Here is a 20,535-nt window from a genome sequence, read left to right as displayed (position 1 = left end):
CTTGGGTCGAGCCTCCAACCAGCATCACAGAAGACAGAGTTTCTAGTCTTGCTCTGGAAGGGCATACCTTACTGATTCCCACATCAACAGGAGAGCTAAGCGAGGTGATCTAACACCTGACTTCTCTCTTGGGCAAAATGGATGACAACCTTGGCCTCTCTTCTCCTCCACAAGCCACAGTGACTCTGGCTGCTCATGGCAGCCTCTGAGAGATCATGCCTCATTCCTTCACAGGCCTGCATCTACTTTGGGTTTCTGTATGATGAGTGGTCTGAAGGGATCTGGGGGCAATGAGGGGTCCTTTGCTTATTTTTCATCCTTGGTATCTGAGAGTGGGAGAAACAGGATCTAGCTAGTCTTTCCCAGCAAAGGGCTGTTTCGTTAGTTTTCTCTGCTCTCTAGCTAACAAGATCTTGGTGAATCACTTAAGAGATACAGAGAAGACACCTAATAAGCTGAAAGATCAAACACAATTCATCATTTTACACTCATATTGCCGCAGCCAAAATAAATACCACCATGGTTTCAAGTTTCTCAGTTTAAAACCAAACCAAACCAGTTTTTTTTTTTTTTTTTTTTTTTTTTTTTTTTTTTTTTTTGGAGGGGAAACCATTCTCCAATAGACTTTGATCAACTTCCAGATACTGTTAGCTGACCATTTTGTGTAACTTGATTATTAAATGCCTATGTATAAATGGCATGTTCTTGATATGTTTAGCAATCATTTCTTCTGTAATTAACATTTTTAAGGTGATTCTGCAACGAGCATGGAAATTTTAAATGAACCCTTTCATCTCTATGAACAAGCTGTCTCTCACAGCTCAACAGCCTGCTTACACCAGCATGGCAGGTTCAGCCAGACCGACTCTTCCCCAGTGAGCAGTGCCCACACTGGGCAAGATGTTTTTAAGGGAAGTCCATGGAACCTTTTTTGGCCATGCATGCTCTCTGGAGTAAGGCAAAGCTTTTGCATATGGTCCTGCCCTGTGAAGGCTTGTGGGGAGAGTTTGTTCTGGGCATCACCCATGGAGTAGACTGATACTGGTTATTTCTTAGTCCTGGCCTCACTGGAAACCCTTTAAAAAACTTTGTACTAGTTTGTCTTTAATCTTTTTCATTGTTTCTAAATTCTCTACTTAAGGACAAATTAAGCTTCTAATAAAGCTCCAAATGTCCACAGCGATAGGGCTGTTTTCAAGCTTTTATTCATCATAAATACTCTTATAATGGCAATAACGATGAATTATTGGGTGCTGGCATGGTAACGGGCACTTTCCATATACTACCTTTGAAAGAACGAACATTTCATGGGTCGCTACAATTCAGTCCAGCTTATAATAACTTCCAACTCTTTTACAATGTAGGCACCTGAATGGGCCATTTTCTTTCTACTTCATTTTGGTTATTATTTTTTTCTTCTTAGGAGTTTAACCCTTTTGTTTAATCTCATTACCTTGATTTATGAAAGCCATTTATAATCGTCATTCTCTCAAGGCACGCTTACTCTGGCCGATTGAGAGACATCCACAAGTGTAAAGGGGCACTCCCTTGGGGTCCTGTCTGCAAGCCTGAGCTGTGGCCTTTGACTTGATCATACATTCCTCATGGCTGGAAGTCTTCCATAAAAGCCAGCCCAGCAACCTGTCAAACTGTATGATTTGAGGGTCTTGGAAATCTCCATCTGGTCATTATTCTGCAGTTCCTAGGTTAGAGGACTATCTAGTGACACTTTGGCCTAGTTTTCAGGCATTACACTAAGATTTGTTCTTCCCAGGATAGTTGCCACCTCTGAAGGAGCACATTCGGTCTTGAGACAGCAGCAATGGACACCAGCTATGAACTTTGCTCTATGATTGAGGTCTGGGCTTCAAGTCCTGCCTTCACCACTTAATGTATTTATAGCAGAATAAGATAAGTTACCGTTGCTGCTCGCCCTTTCCTTCTGATGAAATAGGCTCCTTTTGATACAGGTAAATTTATTAGGATTTTTCTTTCTGTTGTCTGGTTGTATGATTTGCTAGAAAACTTCTATTTTCAAGCAGTGAAGGAGCCACTCTTTAATTTCCCCTAGAAGTTCTGTCATCTTGGTTTTATACTGAGGTCTATTACCTATCTCTGCAGCTGAATGAAGTAGGAGACTCAGTCCTTCACTAGGTACCTTGGTATTTGTTGGTGAAAGGCTTTCCTTCCTAGCCAGCCTGCATTGCTATGTGTGTAGAAAGGCAACTGTGTCCATGGCTGTCGTGTGCCCACAGCTGTCCTCAGACTCCTGTCTTTTTCCACTGCTCTGTCTATACTGTCTTATTACTTTAAGTTAGTGCTACACTGTCTTGTTACTTTAAGTCAGTGCTACACTTTCTTGTTACTTTAAGTCAGTATTACACCATCTTGTGACTTTAAGTCAGTGTACACTATTTTGTTACTTTAAGTCAGTGTTACATGGTCTTGTTACTTTAAGTCAGTGCTATACCATCTGGTTATTTTAAGTCAGTGCTACACTGTCTTGCTGCTTTCATGATTAAGTTTTGAAATGGGGTATTTAAATGTGGATGCCCTTGTTCTTCACCAAGGCTCTTATGACTATCTATCTAGGTTCTCTGTTTCTGGGTTACTTTCCTCTTAATATTTATGTGTGCTATTTTCTTTTCTTGTCCTATAGGACCGACTAGGCTCTCCAGTAGAATGCTGGACAGGTGTAACAACCACAGACTATATTGCTGATTTTAGGAGGAAAACATCTGGACCACTACTTTTAAATGTGCTACTAGAAGCAGATGGAGATTTCCAAGACCCTCAAATCGCACAGTTTGACAGGTTGCTGGGCTGGCTTTTATGGAAGACTTCCAGCCATGAGGAATGTATGATCAAGTCAAAGGCCACAGTTCAGGCTTGCAGACAGAACCCCATGTCTTAATTTACATATACATGTATGTGCATATACATACATATTTACATATATGTATTTACATATATATATATGTGTGTATGTATGTATATATGTATATATGTATATACGTATATACATACACACATATATATGTATGTATATTTATAACATCTTTGTCATGTACTTTTGCTGTACCCACTTAGATTGGCTTTTTTGTTCATTTATCAATATACTAACATATATATGAAACAATATACTAATATACATATATAAAACAATATATATAAAGCCATATATTAACATACATATATGTGTATATGTATTATATTCATTTTTCAAGACAGGGTTTCTTTGTGTAGCTTTGGTTGTCCTAGAACTCACTCTGTAGATAAGAGTGACAAATTCAGAGATCTGCCTGTCTGCCTCTGCTTCCTGAGCACTGGGATTAAGGGTGTGTGCCACCCTGCCCAGGATGTTAGTTCATTTTTAATGTTAAAGCAAACATATACTTTTGTAGTAAATCTTACGAAGTCATAGTACATTATATTCTTTTAATAAACACCTGATTGGGTATGTTAATACCTTAGTATTGTGCAAAATGTTTTATAAAGCATACTGGATTATAATTTTCTTTATAAGGTCTTTATGTGGTTCTGGTGTCAGGGTTACATTTGGTGATCTCTATTATTTTTATTATGTATATATGTTTTACTATTTATCTTAGGTTTAGCTTCTTTTTGAAAATTTTATCACTTTTTGGTTAACATATAAGATAATTAATATATTTTATTATTGCTTCTATCTTCATCTAAAAAACAATTTATTTTTATATACATGTCTTTGTATATATGTGGTACATGTACATGAATACTGGTGCCCACAGTGGCTGGAGGTGTTGGATTTCCTCTGGAGTTTGAGTTACAGGTGGTTTTGAGCCACCTTGATGTGGTGATAGGAACTGAAACTAGATTCTCTGAAAGAGCAGTGTTCTTAATCATCCCTGTTTTTCTAATGCCTTGACATAGAAATAAGCCACTGGTGTCAACCTTGGTCCTTCCCCACATAAGAAAGTAAGGATATATTCCTGTTCTCCTCAGTTTTTTTACTGAGTGTCAGATATTTTCATCGACTGCTCCTTTCCTTCCTGCCCAGGCACAATTACGTTCTAACTTCACTTGTGAAGTGTTCTTTAATGCAAAGCTTACGTAGAAATGTTATTTAACTTCCCAATATTGAGATTTAAATGATACTTTATCACTACTGACTGATAATACAATTGCTTTGTGTGATCATGGAGCACGAGCTATGGTGTTTGGTATTTCATTTCCATTGCTCTCAATCCAGCCAGCCTTGATTGGTGTCTCTCTGCCTTGGGAAAGACTGCATTTGCACTTCTTGGTGATGCACAGTATGAATACTTAAGGCAGAGTGGCTGCTAAGGTACATATATTCCACAAACTCTAAAATTTTACTTATTTTTATACCAATTACTATAGAAAGATGAGTTAAAAATCTCCCTTCAATGCTAGTCTAGTCAGTTTTTGTCATGACTTTTGAGTCTGCAGTAATACATATTTATGAATATCGTATCTTCTTCATCATCACTAGGAAATGTCCTTTTTTCAGTCCCTTATATTGATCATGTCCTTTGTCTTAGAGACTATTTGGCAGCAGTATTAAGAGGTTTTCTCCCATTGTTATATAAGTAGTTCTTATTTATCTCGAGGCTTCAGTTTATTTGTCTACTTATACTTGAACTGTGGACAATATGTAGATAATACTATATAAAGACAACAAGCATTCTTTATAGCCAGCATGGTACTTTCCCTGTAAAGTGGAGGTTTTAATGTATTTACATTTAATACAGTCACTGCAGCTGGATTCACATTTACTGGCTCCCTACTGGTCACTGGGACTGGAGTCACATTTACTGGCTCCCTATTGGTCACTGGGACTGGAGTCACATTTACTGGCTCCCTATTGGTCACTGGGACTGGAGTCACATTTACTGGCTCCCTATTGGTCACTGGGGCCAGATTCACATTTACTGGCTCCCTATTGGCCACTGGGACTGGAGTCACATTTACTGGCTCCCTATTGGTCACTGGGGCCAGATTCACATTTACTGGCTCCCTATTGGTCACTGGGACTGGAGTCACATTTACTGGCTCCCTATTGGTCACTGGGGCCAGATTCACATTTACTGGCTCCCTATTGGTCACTGGGACTGGAGTCACATTTACTGGCTCCCTATTGGTCACTGGGGCCAGATTCACATTTACTGGCTCCCTATTGGTCACTGGGGCCAGATTCACATTTACTGGCTCTCTATTGGTCACTGCAGCCATATTCACATTTATTGACTCCCTATTGGTCACTGGGGCTGGAGTCACATTTGCTGTCTCCCTCTTGGTGTCTCCTGTCTTTCATTTCTGCTCCTTCTGCTCTGTCACCATTTCTGTTAATCTAGTTTTTAAATTTCTGTAGTTACTTTTTGGCTAGCGAAACTGTTCAGCACAGCTTCTAGTAATATCCCTGGGCACACACTATGGTTATTTATTTTATAGTCTCAGTTGAGGTTCCCTCCTCTCCAGTGACTCTAACTTGTGACAAATTATCATACAAGCCAGCACAGCATTGGATCCCTTGGGGTTGGACTTATAGGTTGTGAGGTGCCTGAGAACCAAACCCAGGTCTTCTGCAAGAACAGTATGTGCTTTTTACCACTACACTGTCTCTCTTGCCTCAAGGGTGACTTTACTCCAAAGCTTGGTCCTTCTGGACTTAGGAAAATTGAAATTTTACTCAACACCTCTATCTTGGGTGAGATTTGAATACCCAACTCCAGGCAGGAGCTGAAGTCTCTGCTCCTTTTCAGTTTTCTAGTTCTGGCTTTCTACTGTGCTCACTGGCATCTCCCCATTACCTATCTCCCCATTACCTATGCAAATTAGGAGCTATTAAAGCACCTGTGGGGATTTAAATACAGGATTGGGGTGAGGGGAGGGTCTCTTTCTTATGGCTTTTTCTTTTATGAAATGTCTGCCCCTAATTACCACACACTTTTACAACTGCAGACTTTATCCTCTGACATCTCAAGCCACCACAAGTGTGGTTTTCATCCCTGAGTTCTGGCTGCTTTGTGTGGATGGCAAAGGGCCCCCAGGGAAGGGGCCATACAAGGGCTCACTAAATCCACTTTGCTTCCTTCCAGGATTAAACTTTCTATACTTGGCTTTAAATTGTTAGACTCCAGTCTTGCTCATACTCTGGAGTGGGATCTGTCTAACATGACCTTTTCCATTGTTGATGTAACTGATACCCTTTCGCGGGTATTTATGGTTTTGTTTGAGCCTAAATATTAAATGGCTCCTTTCATCCTGAATCCTTGGCTCATTAATCCTGAAGGAAATCTCAGGTATTTTCCCCATCCCTTCGTCCTATTGTGCACTGGCTTACAGCTCAGCAGAATTAAGAGCGAGGAGGGAAGGCACTTCCTTAGAAAGTGTGCTTTGCCTCCCAATGCTATTTGTTTTTCCGAGACAGGATTTGCTGTGTATCTGTGGCTTTCAATAGACCACAGCTGGCCTTGAACTTGCAACGGCCCTCTTATTTCTGCCTCCCAAGATCTAGGATTGCAGGTGTGTCCCATCATGCCTTGGCCACAGTTTATGTCTGCTCAGCCCCATGGAACTCATAACTTTCCATTTATCTTTTTCAAGCTCTCGCCCTTTGCCCCACCCTCTGATGACTCTACATCCCGTTTCTATTAAATTCTGATTCCTGAGCATCCCCCTTTCCAAGTCTGGCCGTCACTGTCACTGAAGGGCTACAGAGGACTGAAATATCCTCTCCCCAACAAATCCACATGATGACCTTCCAACTATAGTATCATGCTGGTTATTTTTATGGATCTGTGAAAAAACGGCTCAAAGACACAGTTTAAAGGAGGGAACTATTCATTCTGGTGCACAATTCAGAGGGCTCAGCCCACAGTTTGACCCCATGAGCTTTGGCAGTGTATCAGGACAGTGGAGACAAGTGGAAGAGATGGTTCTCACCTCACAGTGGATGGGAAGGAGAAAAAGGGACAGAAGGGACCAACAACAAGAGATTCTCAACAATTCCCTTCATGTGAGCTGCCAAGTCCCAGAGCTAATGTCTCCAAATCTTTTCCAATAGTGTCAGCTGGAAGTAACCAAGTGTTCAAAACCGAAACTTGAGGGGGACATTTTCTTTTCAGACCAGAATTAATATCTCAGAATGTGACCTTGTTTTGAGATAGAATCTTTATAGAAGTAATCATGTTCAAACAAAGCCATTGGGGTGATGTCTAAAGGTAATGAGTTAGGCCTTAATCAACATGGCAGGTAACCTTATAGAAAGAGATCCAGAGAAAAGTGTACATAAGAAGGACATGCTGTGGAGGCATGCAGAGAGGACGGCCATGTGCTGATGGGAGTCAGGAAGTGAGGCCAGGAACCCAGGGAGCCGTCCCTTACAACTGTCAGAGGGAACTGACCTCCTCAACCCTTTCTTTTGGGACCAGTGGTCTTCAAAACTGTGAGAAATACATTTCTGTATTGGGTTATACCATCTAGTCTGTGATACTCTGTAACAGTAGCCCATAACGGGTATACCTCTCCAACAAAAAGTTGTTTCACCTTGTAAAAATTTCCTTTCAATTCATGGCTTGACTGTCTCAAGACTGTACATTCCTAAGTATGGTAGGTGGGCACATTTATGCTCTAATTTAACCCTTAAATTGGACAACCTTTCTGGTCCTCAGATCTCTCATATGTAATGTGTAATGTGGGCAGAGTGTCCTTGCTATACCTATTACAGTAAAACTCAAATGAGGGGTATATGTGTATATTTGTGTGGTGTGTGTGTGTGTGTGTGCACGCGCTTGTGTATGTAAGTATAGTAAGTACATACATATGCATATACATGAGTAGGTCTATATAATATCATGCACAAGAATGTCTACACTACCCATGTCTAAGGCATCAGAGTCTTACACTGTCCATCACAGTGTTCCTCTTGCCTGAGTGTAACAGAAGGTCAGGGAAGGGTTCCAAGAGACTCCGAGCCCACAGTGCCCCACTTTTAAGAGAGCCTTGTAAACCCAGCTCTGTTTCCTGTGATTTGAGTGGCAACCATGACACAGGCGACAGAGGAAGACAGAGGGGTATACCGAGGATTTGATATCACCAGAGGGCTTAAACTTAATGCCTTGCATAACCTACTTAATTTTTATACATTAGAAGAAATAAGGCACGGGGGGGGGGGGGAAGAAACCAACATTTCAGGGAGTGGATGTTATAGAAGTATAACGGAAGGAAGAGGGGATCATTAGCCGTGTGTCAAATTGCTTGAGTCAAATTGGTGTCTGGTGAGTGAGACTTTAAAATATGTAAAGTTAAGTACAACATGCTGACGGTTTCCTAACATATTTCTGATGCTCTTTTCATCTGTCTGCGAAACAAGACAGATGAAAATTTGTTAGGCATTTCAAAGACTGCTACTTTCATAAGAATCAAATCTCTGATCAAATACCGAATGAAACCCAACTCACCAACAGCTTACCTCTAGCTGTACACATTTTTATCTCATCCAAATGGTATGCAAAATGACTAACTCCTTCAGTGACTTTACTCTTTCCAGTTCTTTAGAATGCCTCCAGATGGCATTAAAACTCTTTCCCCATTATATTCTAAAGCACAATTTAAGATTAGCAACATTTTAATCATTTAGGACTGTCATGTTTACTATCTCTGAGAAAACACAATGACGAAAGCCATTAGAACTTTAAAGGGTAATATCCCGAGAAACACAACCTATAGAGATGCCTATTACTAAACATGCAGCCACGTTGTATAAGGCAGAGCCATTCGATAGACAGAAAGAGATCTTGGACAAAATAAGAACACGATACTACACTGTAGACTGTGGCTGCTAATGAAGAGCACCTCAGGTAGCAATGAGAACACTGATCCAGAAACAGATACAATCACGAAGTCATTTCAATAATAAAACATGTTTCATTCCCCAAAAGTAACCAAAATTAACATTTTAAAGCAGAAGCCTGGGATGGATCGTGATTAAACAGTCATGTGTTAGTTTGTCCTTTGGTGGTGTTGAGTATTGGTTTATGAGATAATGATAATAATTAGTAGCATTATTATTTGACTCTGGGCATGGACTCAGTGGCCTGGAGTTTTCCAAGTAGGTTAGACTGGCTGGCTGCTGAGCCCCACGGATCAGCCTAATACTGCCTGCCCAGTGCTGGGATTGTAAGTGTGTACTACATGCCCCAGCAAGAGTTTAACCGACTGAGCTGTAGCTCTGGTACCTGAATTAGATGTCATATTAACCATTAAAAACATACTTATATTTTTTCAAGTCTGAGGGACGAAAAGATAATAACATAAGAACGAGGAACAGGTACCTTCCAAGTGTCTTTTCTCATCTTTAAAAAACTGCTTTACTTAAAAACATCAATGGACTCTTGGGATCTCAGTGATATTTATAGCTGGGTTTGTCACATATTTCGGAGGTGGGACTGCAGATGGCAGGCAGGCTTTTTAAGTGACTTGGGTACTTCACAGTATGTGGCATGTGGGACAGAATGTCCCCCAGCACATGTGCAAGGTTCTGCAAATCTTATGTCAGTGTTAAAAGTCTTTAGCCAAAATTTGAAGGTTTTATCTCCATCCTACCCAGCATGCACTCTCTAGTCTAATTAGATCTCGACTTTATAAAGAAGAACATTTGCATTTGCCAGATCCCTTTTCTATGCTAAAGCAGGAAAAACCTGAAAATGTGTCTGTACGGAAAGCACGAAAGCATTTAAAAAGACATTATCATGAAAAAGAGAACTGTGGGCCTCCTTCCTCTACGATTACCACTATTACAAGATACTTACACTGTTTCATTTTATAAGGCATATTAAAGAACAGTCATCTCAGAGAGAAACTCAAAAGACACTTACGAAGTGTTCGATGTGCCATTGTCTGGACTCCCTGGTTCCGCATCAGCTTTCTCTTAAAAAGGAAGTGGAGGAAAAGAAAAAAAAAAAAAAAGAAGAAAACAAAAACACCAACATCAGTCTCACAGTCTTTAAGATGTAAGATTAAACATACTTCTATGCTCCTATTAACAAGCATTCAGAGTGTGCAGCAGGAGGCTTTTAAAACATCTTTTATTGTTTGAGAACCGAATGTGAAAAAAAAAAAAAATTTCGCTTTGGCAATACAATTGCCCAGGCACGGGTCCCTGAGTAGGTACCAAGGAGCTATTTGCAAACAAGCAGAGACATGGAGTGTAGACCTTGCCAGAAGATGAATATCTTACAGATGGAATCAGTTTCCCTCCACTACATTTTACAGAAAGTTGAAGGAAATAAACTCATTAGTGCTGTACATCCAAGGCACTCTGAACTTTGATCCCTTCTGCTAACTCGAGCCAAATGGGGTCAGGATGAATTAGAACTTGGAGAGAATTTCACAAAACCCTGAAGCCATCGGCATGAGATGTTCAAGAATTTTACCCCCTGGACAACTCTGGCAGCAGATTTTGGGGCTCCCAATAAAAGCAGAATAACGATATAAACCAGAAATCCCTTCTGACCATCGGAGAGGCAAGTAAAAGAACATTTCTACGCATCTTGGCTATGGCAGATTAAGTTTTAGGAGTTTGGAAGCCGTCCAGATTCTTTTCACAACAGGCAAAAGGTAATACTTAATCCTGGACCAACTGGTGGTTTGAAATGTGCACCCTCATTTTGTAAGGAGCTTCTCTGGTTTTCTGGCAATGGAAGGAAAGGGCTGCTCATGCTATGTGTTACCACAGCGGGCTCTACAGCGCCAACTGTTCAACAAACCCAACAGGAAGGGTTGAGGCGCAGGAGATAAGCCAGTGGCAGCAGCTAACCTTCTTTACATTCATGGCAGGCTTGACATCTTCCAGCATCCTTTGCTTCTGCTTAGCTCCTTCTACCCAAACACTGGACAGTGATAGGAAGTTTTGTTTGTCCTCTATCAGCACTGGCTTGTGGTCATATCACTTTGGTAATGACCTCCTGGAATACATAATGAACTTATCCAGAAGAATCTGTCCAAACTGAGCCCAAAAAGCCTATTATGTATTTTCTTGCAGGAGATTAAACAATTTTGAGGAAGGAAAGGCAGTTATATACACATAGCTCAAATTTAACTGTGGTGTGTGTATTGTGCTCGAATACTCAGGAGAGGCAGCTACTTAGTCCAAATCCCATTCATTAAGGAGAGGGGGAAAAGCCATAACACCTATGTAATACCAACCTGACTAGTCGGTGCCCAACCAAGGTGAAACATGTTCAGATAAAAGCAAACGGGACAGACTGTGGCTTGCTCTAACCCCCACCCCCTGAGTTTTACATTAAATTGGGTCTTCTGTGGAATGCTCATTTAGGAGACATGTAAGGTCTGGTCAAGGGGCCTGCATGCTAGAAAACAACCCAATTTAGCTCTTTCCAGAATCATATTCCCAGAACAAGTACCATTCCTGCCACAATCCCCAAATACAATCATAGCACCAGTGTTAGACAAGACAAAATTAAATGAAGGGTTAATTCTGGTATACACTGACTCTCCTCCCCAAGTTTGGAGAAATGGGCTGCTTTGCCCTGGGAATATCTGTCAACAGTTACACTAAGGCACCATTACAATAGAGGATATCAGACAGGCTCAGCACCACTAGACAGTAAACATTTCCAACAGTTCCTGTCAGAAAACAAGGAATCATTATAAGATAAAGGAAGTCCTCATTTGGTGTCTAGGTGAATGGTTTACCTTGGCCAATAATCCTGCCCAGGAGCCAGGCCGAGAGGACCCAGGTTGGATTGCACATGGGGTCCAGGGGCTGGAGGTGTTGTGGGCTGGCTTCAGCATGGGCACAATGCCACAGCTCATTATCCCTGCTCTTAGCAGCATTTATGTTGTGGCAACAGGGCAAACAGAAGAGGTTGGACGGATAGGAGGGATAACATAGGGCCAAATGGGACACGCATAGAAGTCTGATAGTGGGTGCTCTCGGCAAACTTGCCGAAGGGACTGGAACTTTCTGGGGAGAAGCAAAGCCCGGATTGAGACATGGACTGCAGTTTCTTTTCTTTTTTCTTGTCTTTCAAGAAAAAAAAAATCTCTCAAGCAAATTAAAACCACATCTTTGAAAATTTAGGTGATGCAATTTCTATAGCCAATTTGAAATGTTCAGGGCATGAGCTACAGAGATCGTCAAGGATTCACCAGGCCTCCAGGGAAAGTGACAAAGGGCAATCAGAAAGCCTCAGGACCAAGAGTTTGCCTGTAGCTGCTTGTGCCCCACAGAGAGGACTCCTGGGAGTTACCTTACATTAGCTCTTGGATGCCAACCACTCTCTTTTGGGGTAGGGTAGGGGGGAATATGCATTGCTCATTAAAAGTCAAGCAGAAGAGGTACAGGGTGGTTATTTTGAATATGGAAATAGAATTCCAGAGAGGAAAGGGGGAAAGGAAACATAGAAAGTATTAGACAGGTATCTGTGAAAATGCATAGGCTATATGCAAATGTATATAAAGATATTAATCTTTACATTTTACATCTATCTATCTATCTATCTATCTATCTGTCTATGGTGTGTGTGTGTCTTTGTGTGTGTGTGTGTGTGCCATGAGGATGAGGCATACACACTATAGCAGATATATCTGAGGACAATCTCTGGGAGTTGGTTCTCTCCTATTATCTGGGGTCTGTCATAGATTTCAGGTATTGAGTACAGGTCACCAGGCTTCGTAAGAAGCACTTTTATTCATTTGTCATCTATCTATCTATCTATCTATCTATCTATCTATCTATCTATCTATCTATCTATCTTCTATCCATGATACTATAGATACTATCTTATCCATCTACTTACCTACTTACCTATTATCTATAGATAATCTCTCTATTATTTATAGACTAGATCTATAATATCTATGAATCTCTTATCTATAATCTATTATTTATAGATTATATCTATAATCTCTATGTATCTATTATCTATAATCTATTATTTATAGATAATCTATTATCTATAGATTACCTATATCCACAGGTAATATCTATGTATCTGCCAATTATCCATAGTTAATCTATTATTTATAGATTATCATCTATCTTCTTTCTATCCTTTCTACTTTTCTTCCTTCCTTCTCCATCTATCCACTGATCCACTCATCCACCGTCTATGTATGTGTGTATGATACACATGTTTTCAGTGTCACATGTGTCTCCTGATGCAATCACTATCATGAAAGTAGAAGACCCTTGGGCTGAGCGCAGTTTAGAACTTTTAAGGTACAGTCACTATGGAGATGGATAGAGTTTGAGGTATGAAACAGATCGATCACCAGGCAGGTCATTTAAAACATATAAAGCTTCCTTTATAGGCGATTACATGTCCTGAGGGCTCCTATGTGCCCAGTATTCTGCCTGGTGGAGGTAAAGATAAAAAAAGATAACTGATTCCCATTCTTTTAAAGACACCAAGTGCCCTGCTGGCTGCCATAGGAACCGTCTTCCTGAATAAGAAGAGTTTGGAAAGGGAAGCAAATCGACCTGTGGCGTCCATGGCTTCTGTGTCCTGTTGTTATTGTTCTGGTTTGATGTCTTGTCTTTTTATTTGAACATGAAGTTGAGTGGAGAGGGAGAAAGGGAAGATCTGAGAGGACTAGGGGTGGGAGAGGAAGAAAATGCTCAAAACACACTGTACAAAAAGTTTAAAAATAATGAAAAAGCACAATATAAAGTAATACCGGTGGGTGAGCAGGGTCTAGTGAGACTGGGAGGAACTGTGCCTTGATTTTGAATTTTTAACTGAAATGTTATTGAAATTAATAAAATATTAGAAAAGGTCTCCTTTCAGCCCATAGACATGGGGTATGCTGAGATTTCTCTCAGAAGAAAACTCAGCTGTCCTGTGACTTTTTTCACAATTGTTTCACAGGTAATTCATGTGCATGGCCAAAGTGGCCAAAAAGCAGTAACCTCACCCACTTGTTTTTAATTGTTACCCTGCAATTACTACTGTAAACAATGTGTCTACATTAGATAACATAACTCTCATTAATGTAATAAACTCTCCCTCCATAATTTTTACTAATTCAGTTTTTACTTTTAGCATTTCTTGTACATATTTATGACTGTAAGTATATTTAATCTTTAATTTCTCACATTAAAATGAAGTCAAATATATATATATATATATATATATATATATATATATATATATACACTCTGAAGGGAAGACAGAGCATAATCTATTTCTTGACTAATTTGCTTCTTTGAAGAATAATTCTGTATCTTCATTTAATGTGTGTAGATGTTTTGCCTGCTTGCACATCTGTGCATTACAGGAGTGAGGTGGCTCTAGAGGAAAGTGCACCAGCTCTCTTGGAAGTGGACAGGGACAGTTGTTAGCTGCTGTATGGGTGCTGGGAACCAAGCAAGTGCTCTTAATGGCTGAGCCATCTCCACAGCCTCTTCAGCTTGTCTTTATGCAGCGTACACTGAGGAGGCTCACTCACAGCTCCAGCCTTCCCCCGCTTTCTCTCTCAACTCCAAGCAGCTAGATCTTTCCTTTTACACTGTCAAACTTTAAAATAGTCATACTCTGTTCAATCATAAGCATTAATGAGCCACCATTGTCAATATGAATTAAGGAATTATTATTGGATTTGCTTATAGATCAATTAGAGAAATTACAAACCAATCATGATCACTTAGAGACTAATATGATAATAACAAACAGGGCAGTGAGGACTGACCCATGCAGAAGGAGGCCAATGCTTGCACATTTATGTCAAATGCTTGTCGCTTTTACATTCCACTGCCTCATGGGTCAGTTCTTCTCAAGTAAATGCCAAGCCAATCTTTCTAAAAGATTGCTACGCAGTATGTGCATTTAATGCATAGAAAATGTATATGTAAATGACTTGTGTACAGAAAAAAGCTTTTAGAAATTAAAATGAGCTATGGAAAAACCTTCTAGGCAGGAAACAAACAGTAACAAATGGTCTAGCACATCTTGAGCACCTCCAGTGGGTTCTGTTCTCTTTCCTGCCCTTCTGCCAGGTAGCTAGAAAGAGGATTCCAGTTCAACCTTCCCTTTCCTTTCTGGATAGACGTAGCACCAGGTACACATTCCTTACTTACTGCTGTTTCTCAGTTTATATGAATAGAACTGTACTGCAGTATGTTCTCCTGAGACTTGCTGCTGACACTCAAGAGCAGGCTTTTCATAGTCAGCCACCAGGATGTGCATAGCCTCTGTGCTGGCAGCATCCTGCTACAGAGATATACCGTGAGCTTCTGACTGGGCTGCATGTGATGGGCATTTAAACTTGATCTTTGTGAATGATACCTTGGCAAACACTTCGGAGACTGTTCCGGGAGCTTTGGTGAGAGGGCTTTCCTGGACTGGTAAATCCAAATTTACAGTTCTTCAAATACCAAAATGGGGAATGAGATCTCACTGCAATGCCTGCATGTCTCTGAGAACTAATGAGATGCAAACTGTGAGCAGACTCTCCTGTGTCAGTTCTTAACATTCAGTTGTTATTCAGCGCAGTGATTCATTGTCCCAGTACAAATTTTTAAACACCAATTATAAGCCTAAAATGATAAAACATCCTGGTGTAAGCCTTTTACTTCCGTCCTGGTATATTTGACTGAATTATGTTTTTAACTTTCAAAAAATGATTTCAGTCAATAGTTTCCTTTGACGTTCTCATATTTACTGAGGATACAGACAAGAAACTTCATTACCACCTTCCAAAAGCACATAGTTTTACTGGCTTCTTAAAAATACTTGAGGTAATTTTTATACATGGTATAGAGGTAATTTCATTGCTTTTCATTCCAAGCATTTGGCACTAGACACCTGCTTCTCCACACTGACCCACAGTATTAGCTTCAGTGGAACTCCAGTTTCCAGGGACTCATGGTCTGTCACCTCTTCCCCTGCTACTTTCATTACGTGACTTTGTTTTCAATACTGATACGGCAAGGTTCAAACTTTGTTCTTCATGTAAAGACTTACCATGCTCATCTTTTGCTCTATCATATAAATTTGAGGCCTAGCTCGCCAACTTCCATATATATATATATATATATATATATATATATATATATATATATATGGAAGTTTGAACTTTGATTGGCATTGTACTGAATCTGCAGTTCAATGTGTAAAGAACACTAACCTGTACCTTCTAATGCCTGTACCTGATGCTAGGTCGTCTGTGTATTTCTCAAGAGTTTGTTAAAACTTCTTATTAATTCTAATAATTCATCTGTGGGGGGTTTCAGTATTCTATCAATATATCGATGATCACGTCATTCCGGGGAAACAAGTTCTGGGATTTCCACCCTAATGAACACTTTTCCATTTTCTTAGTTTACAGCTGTGATAAAGGATTTTATCCTGCTGGGTCCATTTGAACTGGCCCTGTTGCTTAAGCTTTAGAGGGTGAGAGAAACACTTGAACAGAATCTGTTAAGATTCTTCCTTTCACCCTTGGGCAACTGTTTCTGGGAATGAGTTGGTCTTCCATTCCCAACTTAATTGACATCCCCCCGCCCTGCATTACATATATTGAATTTTATCAAGTATTTTCTCAATCTCTTGGATTAAACATATTTTCATAATTACTATGGTGAGTTACATTCATATTTGAACAGAATCTGATTTTGAATTACTAGGACAAATATGACTTCTTAATTATTACACTTTGAAATGTATCTTATACTTCACTAGATTTAATTAGCAAACATAGTCTTAGGCTGCTTGTGTACTGGGACCATTAAGAAATTGGTTTATAAATTTTCTTTCTTGTATGGAGCTTGTAAAGTTTTGATACCATAGTTATGCTGGCCCTAGCAAGTGGGGAATGGCTGCCCTTCTTACAAGGCTGTCCAAAAGTGGGTGCCAGCAAAAAATTATTTCTTTCTGTGTTTGGTGGAATTCTTGGTAGAAAGCACCAGCTTTACCATGTGCAAAAATGATTTTACTTTTTAAAAAACGACTCAGCCATTTTTAAAATAAATGGTTGTAGGCAGGACCGCTCAGGCTAGATGTGTAAAATTTTTATATAAAATATGTGATTTCTAAAATTAGACAATTATAAACATATACTATGATAACACTAATTTCATCCAGTTTTGTCTTTAGTTATATAGGTTTTTTGAAATAAAATATTTAATTTAAATATCTGTGAATAGCCACACAAGGGAGCCAGGAGGGTGCTGAGTCTCCTGGGTCTGGGATCCATGGTCTATGAGCTGGAAAGGAACTCTGGTATATGCAGCAGTGGTACCAGCCTTAACTGTGAGGCCATCTCTCTACACTCCTAGATTCTCGGTTGATAATAAGTTCCCTCAGCTAACTGCAGCTGTATATCTACTGTTTGCTGACTTCCACAGCTGCACTTTTGAGATCACCTTGGGCATTTCTTTCATATAAACAGAATTTATTAAAGGGTACTTAAACCTTTCCCTCCTCTACGTATGGCAGTAAAGTGCACATTTGGGTTTCTTTCCATTTACCTCATCATGTACCTTTGGGTTAGCATTCCATCTGGATAATTCTCAGCTGCCATGTCCTTCACCCACCCACCCCAATTTTGTTAATTCCAGTCAGGTGTGTGGTATACTTCCCTGCCTTGTCCCTGGGATTTTTTTTTTTTTTTTTTTTTGGTCTGGGCTTCTTGACTTTCATGGTCTGCTTTTGGCTTTCCTAGGTTGCATTCTTCATAATTTTTTTTACGTTCACTTTTCTCTTTTCTCAAGATTCATTTATTTATGTTTATGAGTGCTCTATTTGCATATATGCCTGGATGACAGAAGAGGGCCTAAGATCCCATTACAGATAGTTGTGAGCCACCATGTGATTGCTGGGAATTGAACTCAGAACCTCTGGAAGAGCAGCCAGTGTCCTTAACCGCTGAGTCATCTCTCCAGTCCCAAGTTCAGAGTTCCGATTCATTAGTATTTTTTTCTCAACATTTTTCAGTCTGATATTAATCCTGCATGAGGAAATTTTAATTTATATTTTTTATTTGTAGAAATGTTTCTTACCATTTCTTCTTTTGCTCTCTCCCCTACCTTCCATCTTTTCTTCTATGTCTGTAAGTTAGCTCACCTTATAGCCTTTGTAATTCTGTCAGAATTCTGTTTTTACTCATTCTGTGTACAGTCTCTTTTTTCTCTTTTACATAAAGTGTTTTTTAAATTGTATATTGCTAACTTTTTTTGTGTGGGGGGGGACGCTATTTAGTTTGAGGTTTATCTTTTTGACCTTTTTTCCGGTGTTTCCTATCAACTGGGCCTTGGTGTTGAATTTCTGAAGTTTTGTTTTTCTTAGCTTTCTTTGATTTTTTCCCATTTGTGCATCAGAAAAACAATGAGGGATTTGATTGTATATGCCAGATTTGGGGCTGCAACCCTGCTTATTGGTTTACCAGTTTCCTAACTGCTTTATTGATCATATTTTTAACTCTCCAGGTCATTTATTCAGCAACCACTTGCTTTTCACAGCGATCTGCTTGCTCTTTTCAATGAACATGTCACTCACAGGTCTTCCCGCAGACGGCTACACTTGCACCTCTGATTTCTTTTGGTTTGAATGACACAAATCTCCGAGGCCATGGCTCCTCTCAGCGCTCACTGCTGTTCACTGTTTTGAGTAACCGAGTGTTCAACTCTAGGGAGGTGTCCATTTCTGCATCAGAACACTGATGGAGCTTTCTAGAACACCCGTGCCTTGTGTGGAACGAAGGGCTGATGTACAAGTTGCCTAGAACTTCACAAGAGAAGAGGGACCTGCAGGCGAGCCCAATACCCCTTTTTGTTCCCTAAGAAAAGTAGAGATACTTTACTTTGGGTGTGCAGAACTTTTGGTTAATCATATTGTGGAGAAAAGATGCCCCCTTTCCCATCACCGGATTAATCCCATTTCTCAGATCTGGCATCATCTTACAACAGTCTATTCTGTTTCTCTCTGGGAGAGCAAGCCAACTGTTCATCTTTAAAGCTGTGGTTTGGGTTTTCTGAGCTTTTCAAAAGGAAAATGAAATGGGAAGTTTTGTGTGTGCCTAGCTCAGATGGGGAACTTAGGATAACACGTGTGGTGTGGAATAGTCCAGCTGTCCATCATAACCAACATGTCTGTTCCACTGTGTTTCCATGGAGACCTAGAGCCTGCCCAGGGGCTCCCCAGGGCTCTTTCCTCATTCTGACACATACTCTCTGTTGATCCTTTTTCTGTGTGAGTTATAATTTGGCTGCTCAGGCTGTTTGTCAGTAGGGGCCCATCTTTCTGTTCACAAGGTGTCATTCTTTCCTGTACTCAGGTTTGGTGCTGACTTAGTCCCGTTTCTATAACATCACCGTCATTGAGTGAGGATTCCAAAGGGAGGGGAAGAAGTACTTAAGATCAATTTGCTATCTGAACAGGCATGCTCGCAACTTATAAAACACAGACATATACCATGTGCTTTCAAATGTGACTATACAGTGGCATTTTTAACATCTTAATATTATAAAATAAAAGCTTATTAAACATTGAGTCATTTGTCACAGGAGAAGCCTTACTAGTCCCCACAGGTGCCTGTGTCCCAGAAAGCCCTACAGAGAGTGGAATATGATATCATGTGCCATGGTGCCAATGTTCCTCCAAGCGACCTTTTTCTACCTGTGCATGAATTTTATGGTGCTTCCCAGTACAATGTGTGGACATCTTTTCTCTCAAGCTCTCCTGCCTCACAGAGGTTCAGTGGATGAGTCTCAGTTCCACTGACACACTTAGCAGCTCCAAGTGATTTTTATCTTCCTACAGAGCTTTGTAAGTAGCAAAGGCTGTTCCCAGCTCACTGGCTGCTCAAGAAACAGACACAGCCCAGTCAGTCCTTATGAGTTTGCTTTAAGGACACAAACAGGGCGGCTTATGCATTTTTAATGTCTCAGACAACATTAATACCAATCTGTAGGCCAAGGAAGGGAATTAAAACTGTCTTTCATAGAGTGCTCAGTCTTTGATGACCAAGCTCATATGCTTCATTAGCCACTGGCTCAATAAGGAGCCTACTTCCTGTCCAGTCTAGTCTGCCTATTTCTAGAAGAAGGCACAGTATATTTAGCAAGCATGTACTTCCTTCATAGAGTCTAAGGTCATTTATTGTGAAGCCTTCTGGTTGGATTTCTTTGCCTATTTATTTTCTTCTAATTCAGACATCTTGTTACTTGCCATTTGATTTGTTTTTCTCATGTAGACTAAAGACCAGCAGAGCATGATACTCTTTCTTCTAGGATCTCTTTGAAACGCACGATTCTATGTTTTTGGCCACCTCTTCCTGAAACACCCACACTCAGGGCTATCTTATTGCCTGTTTAGGCTGAGCCTCTGGAACATCTGCTCAATTCAGTCTGTACCCTGGGTGCTTCTCTGAAATCTACTGTTCATGTTCCTCTCCCCCAACTCAAAGTGATAGAGATATCAGAAAGGAACAGAGACATTCTTACTTGGATTGCTGTGTCCAGAGGATACAAGTTGCGAGTCCTGAAAAGACAAGAAATATCAATGAGTT

At 40.2% G+C, this 20,535-nt stretch overlaps 1 protein-coding gene across 5 annotated transcripts in view; it reads right to left on the bottom strand.

The window, feature by feature from the left end:
• Positions 1-20,535, bottom strand: part of Aff3 (ALF transcription elongation factor 3) — a 454,396-nt gene that overhangs the window by 130,652 nt on the left and 303,209 nt on the right. For all 5 annotated transcript variants that reach the window (XM_034521387.2, XM_034521388.2, XM_034521390.2 and 2 more), the window contains 2 exons: positions 20,471-20,507; positions 9,882-9,933 (listed from right to left, as the gene is read on the bottom strand). In XM_034521387.2, coding sequence (XP_034377278.1) covers positions 9,882-9,933; positions 20,471-20,507 — 89 coding nt within the window. The remainder of the gene's footprint in view (positions 1-9,881; positions 9,934-20,470; positions 20,508-20,535) is intronic.

The sequence above is a fragment of the Arvicanthis niloticus genome, chromosome 17, assembly GCF_011762505.2.
Source record: "Arvicanthis niloticus isolate mArvNil1 chromosome 17, mArvNil1.pat.X, whole genome shotgun sequence".
NCBI lineage: Eukaryota > Metazoa > Chordata > Mammalia > Rodentia > Muridae > Arvicanthis > Arvicanthis niloticus.
This window is presented reverse-complemented; position numbering and strand designations above follow the sequence as displayed.